General features: G+C 40.9%; 1 protein-coding gene across 1 annotated transcript in view; it reads left to right on the plus strand.

Annotated features, from left to right (window-relative positions):
* The window catches only part of LOC124712082 (protease inhibitors-like), a 50042-nt gene that overhangs the window by 17636 nt on the left and 19288 nt on the right, over positions 1–13118 (plus strand). Inside the window, exon 2 of the mRNA XM_047242378.1 lies at positions 7773–7874. Coding sequence (XP_047098334.1) covers positions 7773–7874 — 102 coding nt within the window. The remainder of the gene's footprint in view (positions 1–7772; positions 7875–13118) is intronic.

Below are 13118 nucleotides of genomic sequence, written 5' to 3' on the forward strand. Positions count from 1 at the left end.
TGATTTTAAATAAAAGAAAGTTACAACTTAAAGAAACTGGAAGAGTTTGGCGGCATTGTGGAGAGTTTCCAAGCTGCAATCCAAAGGTGAATGACGACCTTTACATTTAATTTCATCTGTGACAGTGATGGAATAGCTGATGGCTCTGCATTCTGTTTCGACTAATTCCTCATATTGGAGTCACGTACGCGATCACTGCTTCGGTGCTATCCATCCCCAGAAGGTGTTGCACCTTTACCAAAACTCTTTCTCCAACTCAAACAAGCGATGTCAGTCAATCATTACGTGGTAACCAACAGCGTACCAGTGGACAGATGGGATGGAAAAGACACCGTTCATGTAACGTACTGATAAGCATCACAGTTGATAGCGTAAACAGTTTTAGCAGTCTTACAGTAATTTCAACACCGACCAATGATGCGACAGCATGTTTCCCCAATTTCAATATCATAGCTAAACCTTCTCTATTTTGTGAGTATCATCGCCAATGTAGATAGTTGACTGTGCAGTACGTCCATTCATTGTTAATTCTCGAACAAATTCATCATCAAAATATACCAGACAGCGCTCTACATATTTCTAATACCTTGAGCATAGTGCATAATTTGCAATCTGTATCTATGCGGATGGGAGTCACAGAGCATTCTCGCAGTCTTAGGATAAACTTAGAGGCTGAAACACCCCTTTGCACTTTGACCAGCCCGTCCTGCAGCACCGTTACCGATTTAATCTGCAGCTGACCAGAAGCAGACCGCTACATTCCACGTCTCGTGAATGAATGGAGCTTGCCGAGTCCTCGCCCATCCAAGTGCACAAGATTTCTCCAGATGCACCCATGTCGAGGAGGTTAGCACTCCTTATGCATGTATAGTAACGGATTTGAATGTGTTGTGATGTAGTAGCAGACAGTTAAGAAGAACAAGAAATGTGTGATTTTTATGCATGATGGAGATCCAGATGGATGGGATTCGAAGCAATTTGCGTAAATCAAGTACGCTATCAATTTTAAAGTATTGTTCTAGTGTCTGGGATCGGTACCAGGAGGGTAGCGGTAAGAGAGATCATAAACACACGTACTACTAAGCCTACAAGGTTCTGAACTTAAAACAGTCTATAATGTTAGATCGCTTGAGTTTCCAACCTATCAGTCGTGTGGAATACAGCACTGTTAATATTCCAGTGCAAGAAATATATTTCCAGCGCATGGCATACATCCTTCTTGCAGGTTTCTCTACGATAAACTATGGTAACGAACTGTAAAACGAAAAAACTACTTCCTTAAAACAGTGGCTCAGTGTAATACATGCACATTATAGCTTTCCAGAGATGTGTAGCGTCCACTGTTCACATCCGATCACGGTTCAGAAATTATACTACGCCCACTTCAGTCCTATATAAAATGATCGTTAGTAACGGAGAATACCTCTTACAGGGAAACAGATAAACGCATAGCAGCAGCGTCCGACATGTGAAATTACAAGTGATACCGCCACTAACTCTGTAAACAGCACGTCTGTCACGCAGATGTGTACACGGGGATTGCAGTGTCTCACAAAAACCTATCGCTAGCTTAGTTATGAAACTGAAGTATCGATTTTACAGCCAAGATGCGACAGAGGAATGGAGTACATCGCAAAAACCTTCGTTCGTTTAGAGGAATGTGTCATGTTTCATCACACATGAGATGGAAGTCGTCAGATGACCGAGAGGTTTACTGTTAACGATCGTAAGTAGATACTGCTCTAAGACGCACACAGGACACGCGGTTGTATACGAGTCGAGCGCAGGCTATGTCAAACAACTAATGCTTCCTTACAGAACATCAGGAAAAAATGGTCAAACAACTTCTCCCACTATCTCTCTAGGATGCATCATCAGTCTACCATTAAATCGTACCTCGCTACATCTCCACCTCAACCGACCACTCCATCCACTCTATGTCATCCTTTAACGCAAATGCAAGTAAGTTCAGAGGCAGATGGTTCTCTGTCGCTCTGAAAAGCGTCAAATACAGTAGTCAACTCTCGTGTATCACTGCTGCCTCAATAGACATACAGTAGAATGCTGCCTCGACGGAAAAAAGTGACTGTTTTCCTGGTTCCCTTCGCTTCCATGTCGACGTTTTCTCCGAATTCTCTTGCTCTAGCACACTTGTTCCCATATACAAATTGTTCAGCGTCAACCAGAAGACACACAAGTAGTTCTTCAATTCCCAACATTTTTGGATATATTTCCACAATTTATAGGTATTTTTCGCAATTCTATCGATTTTGTGTCAGTTATACCCATGTGATCATGACATAGCCTCTCGTTCCGTGTTCTAAAATTGCTTGTAAATGTAGCACAGCTGCCAACACCTAGCGCAAATGCACTGATCGGGAGGCTTGTATACCACTGTACTCGATTGCATCCAGTCGCCTCCACACCACATATTCCACATTTGCATAGCGTCTGCTCTGTTTTCTGCGTGCCTGTGTACGTGTATGTGTAACGAATGTAGAAGTAGCGGAGAATGTAGACCCTGGAACACTTTCCACACTTTCTGTACTAGAATTTCAACATCTGTCCTTATTCCGTTGAGAAACGGCAGCATTCAATTTATGCGTGCTACAGTCTTTCTCTGAAATCACAAAAAAACTACGGAAACTTAAGGTTTTCCCAAATGTGACAAACGTTTCCAAAGTACTGTTCGGTCATGTGCCTAGGAAAAATATTCTGTTCAAATATAAAGGTGTTGCAACGAGACACGTCTGTCGCTACTGTTCATAACAGTCTATGCAGTTCGTTGTTACTCTGCTAACTGCAATCATCAGTAAGTGAAATCCACAGAAGAGGAAATATTACCAAAACCATTTACAACTTTGAAAAATTTAGAAAAATATTCTAAGTCAAAAAGAAAAGAAGAAAAAAAAGCGACGCACCACGAAGGAATTGGCCGAATGCAACGGAAATTGGAATACATCATTTACATGTACAAACAAAGAAAAAGTGGATGATTTATTCAAGTGAAAGAGCTTCACAAATTGAGCGTCAATAATGCGTTGGTCCACTTCTGGCCCTTATGCAAGCAGTTATTCGGCTTGGCATTGAATGATAGAGTTTTTGGATGTCCTCAGGCATACTCTGCCAAATTCTGTCCAATTAGCGCGTTAGATCGTCAAAATCAAGAGCTGACCCTGCCAACAATGCTCCACATGTTCTCATCTGGGTAGATTCTCAACTGGGGAGAGATCCGGTGACCTTGCTGGACAAGGCAGAGTTTGGGAAGCACGAAGGCAAGCAGTACGAACTTCCCTGTGTGCGAGTGGACATTATCTTGCTGAGATCTAAGCGAAGGGTGGGTTGCCATGGAGTGCAACAAAACATAGAATGTCGTGGACGCGCCGCAGTATTGTAAGAGTGCTGCTTATGACAATCAGTGGAGCCCTGCTATGAAATGAAACGGCACGCAAGACCATCAGTCCTGGATGTCGGGCGACAATCAGGTTGTCATCTCACCGCTGTCCGGGGGGTCTCCAGAGCATTACGGACAGGGGCCTCCAACCATCTCGGAATTTTGACGATCTAATTGGACTGAATTTGGCACTATATACCTGAAGAAGTCCAACAAATCTATCATTCAGTGCCAAGCCGAATAACTTCTTGCATATGGGTCAGAGGTAGAACATACATTATTCACTTCCTTTGTGAATCTCTTTCTTTCGAACAAATCATCCAATTTTTATGGAATTTTAATAGTTTGTTTGTTTTTATATATACATCACATCCACTGATTTCTATCCTGTTCAGATAATTCCTTCGTGGTGCGTTTTTTTTGTTCAAAAATGGTTCAAATGGCTCTGAGCACTATGGGACTTAACTTCTGAGGTCATCAGTCCCCTACAACTTAGAACTACTTAAACCTGACTTACCTAAGAACGTCACACACATCCATGCCCGAGGCAGGATTCAAACCTGCACCGTAGCTGTCGCGCGGTTCCAGACTGCGTTTTTTTTTGTCTTAGAGTGTATAAGCTAATTGCAACTGACACAAATTTCTATTTTCAACATGGGGAAAATTTTTAAGACATTAAAGGAAGACACAGTTGACTTGAAAATGTTGCATGATAGAAAACCTTCTTCCGTTTGAAAGTACAGGATGGTACACGACCGATGAGGTATATCTCAACCGTCCAAGCGTGATGTAACTACCTGAAGGGCCAAAGAAACTGGTATAGACATGAGAAGTAAAATACAGAGATATGTAAACAGGTAGAATACGGCGATGTGGTCGGCAAACGCCTATATAAGACAAGTGTCTGGCGCAGTTGTTAGATCAGTTACTGCTACAATGAAAAGTTATCAAGATTTAAGTGAGTTTGAACGTGGTGTTATTGTCGGCGCACGAGCGATGGGACGCGGCATCTCTCATCTAGCGATGAAGTGGGGAATTTCCCGTACTATCATTTTACGAGTGTACCGTGAATATAAGAAATCCGCTAAAACATCAAATATCTGACATCGCTGCTGCCTCAAAAAGATACTGCAAGAACGGGACGAACGACGACTGAAGAGGACCGTTCAATGTGACAGAAGTGCAATCCTTCCGCAAATTGCTGCATGTTTCAGTGCTAGGCCACCAAGAAGTGTGAGAGTGCGAACCGTTCAACAAAACATATCGATATGGTCGTTCGGAGTCGAAGGCCCACCCGCGTACTTATGGTGATTGCACGACCCCAAAGCTTTACGCTTTGCCTGGGCCAGTGTGAACATCGACGTTGGACTGTTGATGACTGGAAACATGTTGCCTGGTCGGACGAGTCTCGTTTCAAATTGTATTGACCGGATGGACGTGTACGAATCCATGGGCCCTGCATGTCAGCAGGAGACTGTTCAAGCTGGTGGAGGCTCTGTAATGGTGTGGGGCGTGTGCAGTTGGTGTGACGTGGGACCCCTGGTGTGTCTAGACACGACGCTGACAGGTGACAGGCACGTAGGCATCTGGCCTGATCACCCGCATACATTCATGTCCATTGTGCATTCTGACGTACTTGTGCAATTCCAGAAGGACAATGCGACACTCCACACGTCCAGAATTGCTACAGAGTGGCTCCAGAAACATTCTTCTGAGTTTAAACACTTCCGCTGGCCACCAAACTCCCTAGACATGAACATTATTGAGCGTATCTGGGGTGCCATGCAACGTGCTGTTCAGAAGAGATCTCCAACCCCTCGTACTCTTAGGGATTTATGGACAGCCCTGCAGCATTCATAGCGTCAGATCCCTCCAGCACTACTTCAGACATAAGTCGAGTCCATTCCACGTCGTGTTGCGGCACTTCTGCGTTGGGGCCCTACACGATATTGTATATATTAGGCAGATGTACAAGCTTCTTTGGCTCTTCAGTGTTGTTTTAAAATGCAGAATTTTACTCATCACAGAATTCTGTAACGGAAGATTTAGCAATACCCTCCGGATTGATTTAATATACAGTATTATACATCACTAAAATATCTATAACTCGAAATGTTTACAAACGTTTTACAATAAGAAAAACAGTAGAAAATGGCGGGAACTGGTTGCGCTGGTTCCTAGTGGTGATTCCTTCATTCTAAAACCTGTCACTAGACTGAAACACTGATCAGGAAATATTATGTCTCCCCAAGTACACTATTCTCCATGTAACAGTACTCTCCCCTACGTATTAATCGAATGACTGTAAATAGCTATCGTCTTGCTGACACTGTACTGTTAGCCTCTAGTGGAGATTATCGTCAGTAGTAAATGAAGGAACTACGTAGGGAATCTTTAAAGCCGGCCGGAGTGGCCGTGCGGTTCTAGGCGCTACAGTCTGGAACCGAGCGACCGCTACTGTCGCAGGTTCGAATCCTGCCTCGGGCATGGATGTGTGTGATGTTCTTAGGTTAGTTAGGTTTAATTAGTTCTAAGTTCTATGCGATTGATGACCTCAGAAGTTAAGTCGCATAGTGCTCAGAGCCATTTGAACCATTTGAATCTTTAAAAGTGCGTATGAAAATCAAATTTATAGTACAGGGAAGAAAATATTACACATTAATAATAATGTCACGTTGAAGAGTTTATAAGTTTCGTAATTAGAACAGCTGAAGACAACGACTTGAAGAGAGTAAAAAGAAATTGAAGAGCGCTTTTGGTCAGCTAAAGAAGAGTGCTTTTAGTCAGCTAAATAGACGTTTCGAAATTGTTTTTCTTTACTGTTTGTTCGGTACACAGATAGAATAACTTTGGGGACAGATTGTATTTCTGTCTCACTTCCTTCTCAATTGCTGTTTCCATTTCATGCGTTTCAATTATTACAGCTAAAATCTGGTTTCTGTGCAACTTACAAATAATCATTTGCTCTCTGCATCTTATCCCTACTACCCTCAGAATTTCGGAAATGTGTTGAAGTCAACAGTGTCAAAAACATTTACAAATGCTGTAACGGTGTGTTGTCTTTTTTCAGAATATCTTCTAAGATACGAGTAAGTCGCAGGGTCAGCGATGCGTGGCCTTCCGTTTTCCTACCCACCTTTCCCGTGGTTTCGGCGTCTACAAGTCTTTCCATTCTCCACATAAATAATTCATGTCAGTATTTTGCTACCATGGCTTATTCGCAATTGTCATCACTGGCCTACATATCAGTTAAGTTATAATTCAGTATATCTTACATAGGTATTACTTAAATCTTACCTGTTGAAGTTTACAAGTTTTCGTTACCTTTTTCTTAGTGCTTACGTAGTTGCGATTCATTTTGAACCTAACTAATAATTGTTAGCAATTTAGGTGTGAAAATCTACAGTGTCGAACTAGTTTTTAACTTTCGGCAGTGAAAGAATCATCGTCCTTTTCTTATTCCTGTAATCTTGTACCAAAACGAATATCGATACAGTAAAAACTGAAAATTTTTCGTAGAAACCGATTAAGATGGGAAGGCCATCAAAACAGAGCAATACAATATGTCGGGTAGTGATTAATATCAGAAAAATGTATCCATGAAATTAATCCAAATGTAAAGCTATTCCAATCTTTCGTATGTACCCCGTCTTCCCAAAAGGTTCCGGGACTGGACCGTAACAAAGAAAAGTGAAGATGGTTGTCTTAATGCTTTGCATGTGTTACATAGTCTTCCCTCAGCTGAGTGCAACGCACAGAACGTTCGTGCATCTGTGGAAAATTGTCAGAAAATTCCTTCTTTGGGATGCTTTTGAACTCGTGCGTCACATTCACAGCTTCTTTGGGCTTGGCGAACCATTCTGCACATGTCGGTTTGTGGTAGGTTCTTATTGATAACACCTAGCGTCGTCACCCGTCATGATTTTTTCCATAAAAGAGGTGTCCTCGTTTTGAATTTCAATCAGGATGAGGCGTCCACTCGTCGTGTTTTCATTCGCCAGTCAAGGCGACGAGACAAACTTTGTACACACTTTTGTCTTCTTCAAACCATTCTGAAGAATGTCTTGACTACCTGATTAAGAAATGTTCAGATCGTTGCTCCACTGCGATTTGCGACGTAACGACGTTGACGGTACTTGACACACTGGGTGCGCACGCCTCATACTCAACACTGCCTGCTCAGAACGACTGCGCGGTAGCACATCTGTTGTTTACAGCTGTTAGTTCACACTGCCACCGTAGTTGCCGCTTTGACGTCGCTTGTACGTTAGGAATAAAATCAGTCTCGGACCTTTCTGGACGGACGGTGTAAAACCTACTCTGGTTATATCAGTGCGAACGGGGAATGTGTGCTTATGCACAATGTTTGTGTTTACAGCGTGCACCCCTGGTGAGGTGAAGATGAAAGATTGCAACACCTGCAGATGTAGTGGTACTGGCATATGGGGATGTACTCGCATGGCTTGTCCACAGCCTGAAGGTAGGTCTGACGTCTGCCAACATGGTTTGTATAATCAAAATCAATATACAACATCAGTGAGCAATTTGCTATAATGAAAACCTGTTTGACACATATACGTCGTAGAGGAAATACGTTGCTTAACAACATTCATTTCGTGACTCTGACTGCCCTGTCGCTTCATGTGATTAGTGTATACAAGATTAATTTGCAGTATGTTCTAATTCCAGTAGAAATGTACTTCCTGACAAGTCGACATACTTAATATTGTGTATTTGAAACCTCTGAACTACTTCTCACTTTCTGTATACTTTTCCAAATGGAATATTGAATCCAGTATGTCCCAGAACTGATGTATGAACTAAAATTCTCGTAGTTTATCTAATTTACAGTTTTGTATAACGAATGGTTTGTGTAAGTTCCTCCTCTCCTTATTTCGTTCTATATTACCTTGTTGTACACACACTGCAACAATTGAAAAGTACACAGCAGAAACGGGGTAAGTCACATTTTGCACATTTCTCAGGAGTGTCAGTTTAATCTTTCAAGAGTACAAAAAACATATAAAACACAGCCCGCATCTCGTGGTCGTGCGGTAGCGTTCTCGCTTCCCACGCCCGGGTTCCCGGGTTCGATTCCCGGCGGGGTCAGGGATTTTCTCTGCCTCGTGATGGCTGGGTGTTGTGTGCTGTCCCTAGGTTAGTTAGATTTAAGTAGTTCTAAGTTCTAGGGGACTGATGACCATAGATGTTGAGTCCCATAGTGCTCAGAGCCCATATAAAACACTCCAGTCGAATGCAACCAATGTAGCTATAATGCCTAATTTAGAGACTGTGGAGGACGTACATTATAACAAATAACAATTGAAATTATGTGATAAGTACATCTTTACCACGAAGAGAAGGTGGTTAAATCTATCGTTATTTGGTAGGTTTTCGTCCTTCTTTGTGTTGTTTATTTTAGTACTTTAAACATAGCTGCGCTACAGCAATGGTTCCACGTAAATCAAACTAAGAACAGCCGACCAGTTGCAAAGGATAAAGCAATCTTTACCTAGGTTTCAATAGATATAAATCTATCTTCTTCAGAAGATGCAGTATTATAACAACATGAAGTGATATGTCCTTATCGTTTAGCCAAACATCTGCATAGTTACATTAATCATATAAAATATAGCCCTGACAACAGGGTTTGTCAAACAAATAAAATAGGTACATAGAAGTTGCAGAGCGCCTAAGTTGAGTCGCTTAGGCGCTCTGCAACTTCTATGTACCTATTTTATTTGTTTGACAAACCCTGTTGTCAGGGCTATATTTTATATGATTAATGTAACTATGCAGATGTTTGGCTAAACGATAAGGACATATCACTTCATGTTGTTATAATACTGCATCTTCTGAAGAAGATAGATTTATATCTATTGAAACCTAGGTAAAGATTGCTTTATCCTTTGCAACTGGTCGGCTGTTCTTAGTTTGATTTTGTTTATTTTAGTTAGTCTTGGATTTTGGTCCTTTATGTGGTATACTGAAACAGAAATTTCTTGCGACTTGACCACACAAATGTTTAGTTTTTTGAATGCCAGCATATTTTTCGTAAGGTATTGATAGGAGTTCTGAAAATATACCCCTAGATTTCGCTATTTGCAAAACTGTGTTGTTTACCTTACAAGCGGTTCCTCTTACATGTGGTTCCTCTTCGTCGAAATGTATTGGCTCAAACTCATCTAGAGGTTGAACCCCACGTGTCGCATTACACGCCCTAAGTTAGACACTTGTGACACTTTGGTTCAATTGTCTGCCTGATGGCAAGCTTGCGAAAGTTAACACAACATATGATAACAATAATAATAATATCGAGAACTGAATTAACGACCCATAAATGGGGTAAAGTTCCATTTCTGGACAAACTAGGCCACACAGTTGCGATTTGGTTAGGATAATGTTTATTCAGAAAGAAAACTAATAGCGAAAGCGTCGTATTTAGAATTACTATTACAATTGAGCGCATATCCATTTGACACAGTTCGATCACTCACAATCTGATGCAAAACACAAGTCCAATACTCCACCTCGATATGTACACTAGAAGTTACAGTACACATTAGGCGCGCGGCTGCTCACCACTCAGAGACTAAGTCCCGCGATACCACACAACGCGAAGTTTTCTAAGTCGTTCCACTTCCTGGCTGCCTAAAAAGACCGACTGTCCGCTTTCGCTTCTCAATCCGAACTGTACCCTTTGGTGTCTCCAGCCGAACTGTCCGCTTTCCCAGTCTGCACCAGCACTGTCCCTCTGCCAGTCCCCGGCAATGTTTCCCACGCGCAGAACATCTTCGCTCAGCTGACTAGTGCAGTTCCCTTTCCTGAAGCCATCCATCTGATTGGCTACAGCTTATTCTACGATACTTAAATAATCAAAGCTTGACAAATTTCATGTTCTAAATAAAGAAACAATAACATCCATTACATAACAATCGTCAAATTCTTTTACATAAAACCAATACAGTTTCCTTCTTTGCTTTGACTGCCACGGCCAGTAGCATTGCACCAATGAGCTTTCTGATAAATAAATAAAGAAAAAAAGTAACTATTATGCACTAAAATTTACAACAAATATTCTATTACCTATTGATTCAATAAGGTGTCATGCTGTCATCGTTCAATGTGTTTTGTGTGGAGGAAATGATGATCTGATGCTTAACTGAAAATACTGATAATTTAAATTTACTATATCTTTTAAACAAATAAAGTTACAGAGTTGATATTTATAACGTTTGTCATTTTAATGATGCGCTTATACATGAAATGTCGATCGTTAAGACCGACCAAAGCGTTCAGATTTTAGCATTCAGGTCTTTGTTACAAAACTTGTTAATTTCACTTTAACGGGCAATCCTAAACTATTATAGATATGATCAATATTCAAGTTTTATTGGGATCACCATGAAAACTTATGGAGGATGGCAGATTAAAATTACTGTGGCTTCATTCCCTGCATTACTGCAGAATTAAATAGTTTCCATAAATGTTTCCTCTTATGGCCGATCTTAGGTGCGCCATATTTAACACTGCTACGTCTCCCTGGCCACAAACGCCTCTACTGGGTTTCCCTATGACGTAGGTTCTCGTCTGTCTCACTCGCACACTACAGCGCTTCGGCCTCAATAGACAACATAGACAATAGACGCCTGTGAGATTCCCCATTTCATGGTGAATCTGCGCCCTTTGTAGCACACGGTCCTCGACGACAGGGTTCGTTTCACAATTCCTGTAGGCTGACTCTTTCGACCATATATTGAAATGAGAGTGCAATGCTCGTTAACTCACAAGGCCAACTAACTTTCACTCAATGATGCACTGCACTTCAAACTTGAGGTACATGATACTACTTTTCAACATAACCACCAAGTCTCTGAAAACAACTGTCGCAACATTCTATCAACTGTTTCAGTTCCTCGACGACAGTAATCGACTGCATAAATTATATGAATGCGAGATGTAATCCACTCCTTGGTAACGGAGCCATTCCAGAATCTCTGTGTGAACGTCCTTCCTTTCCGACGGGAAAATCTGCGAGTGCTCCGAAATAGTTGCTCGACTGCTTGGACATTTCCGTCTGTTGGCGATGTCCAATGGCGTCACTATCATCAATGCCCACATCTGTGAGGCCTTGGTCAAATTGTTGGCACCGTTTAATTATGGCTGGCCGTGACGTTCCATTTGGTTCATATACCACCAGAATTCAAGGGGATTGTGGTCACTACTTAGATATTTTGTCCACAAGAATCGTAGTGTTCCACGTACTTCAACTTTTTCCACCTGGTGTGTCTTTGCACTCCCACACTGTGATGCAGCTGTTGTCTGTACCCCATCAGAATTGTGTTTGCAGGAAAACCCCGTACATATACTCCCTTCTGACAATGCTTCACCCTTGTTACATAGAGTCCCTAATGTGGGACGACTTTTGCGACCTACTTTTTGAAGTCCTCGTAGAAGTAGAACTAATAGTAGTATTAGTAGTGGCAGCTCTATTCTTTGATGGATCACTGTTACAAGAATTTTGGATACGACATTATAGTATGTTAAAGCTTCAGATAAAAAAAACCCTATTTCATATTTGCTGGCATTTACTCACTTACGGGTCTAGCTTGGCAAGGATGGGACAGGTAGATCCTCTGGCCTTATGGTAGGAAACAACCTGCTGGTATTTTACTTGAAGTAAGCGAAGGAAACCACTATAAACCTAACTCACGATGGCGCCTGTTTGTTTAAAACATCTTAAACTAATTCGACTTATCCTTCCAGTACAACAATTTCATGGTGGTACATTTTTTGCAAAAGAAGTTATTTTATGACGTAAAAAGATTGTGTTCCCCTGCTCATTCATTTCTCAACACTAAGAAGTTTTAGTACTACACACCACAAGCATTATTTCTTAATGTAAAAAGCTGATGCTGCACCGTTAATTCTTTTCTCAGCACCAATGTTTGCAACACACACAGTATCGTTTAACAACAGGGTCATCACGATGACGTTTGATTTCTATCTGATGAACTGTAACTTCTGTTTGTCTTGCATGAAAAACTGTTGAGCTCAGGAGGATAAAATGTTCTTGATATTCACTGCAGAACTTTGGTATAAGGCTTCCCATAAAACTAAAAAAAAGAAGTATTGTGGTGCTTCAGTGTATTGTAAAGTGACATATTCTTTTATTACTACACGTATTACATTTTTTACAAACCTCTATATTATATAAGTATCTTTCATTGTATACTTTATACACTTTTTAATAGTTGTTAAAACGTTTTAATAATTTTTTCACTATTTGGCCCTTTATTATTATGCAACTTTATGTTTCAGTAGAAAATCGCTTTTTGAGTTTTATCTCTATTCATTCCTGGTAAACGGAAGATCAGTCTATATCTAGTTCTGGGTAATACATAGAGCTGTACGTGCATTAATTATCAAAGGTATTTTTATGTTCATAACTGATTGGGAAATACACTCACGATGTACATTTAAAATCACAAATGATTTCACAGATTTTTAAGTGAGCCTCAACAGCCTTTTTTCTTATTATTGATACGACCATTTACTGTAGTTTGAAATTTACATTCATGTTTTGTTTATCTGTCCCCGAAAAAAGAACTCCATAGATCAGAATGTATGAACTGTAAGTTACTAAAACAAATTGGCTGTTTCATAATGATGACAAGAGTCTGATAGCATTACCTTAGGATGACACTGTGTTTGGAAGTACCTT

Source organism: Schistocerca piceifrons, chromosome 8, assembly GCF_021461385.2.
Source record: "Schistocerca piceifrons isolate TAMUIC-IGC-003096 chromosome 8, iqSchPice1.1, whole genome shotgun sequence".
NCBI lineage: Eukaryota > Metazoa > Arthropoda > Insecta > Orthoptera > Acrididae > Schistocerca > Schistocerca piceifrons.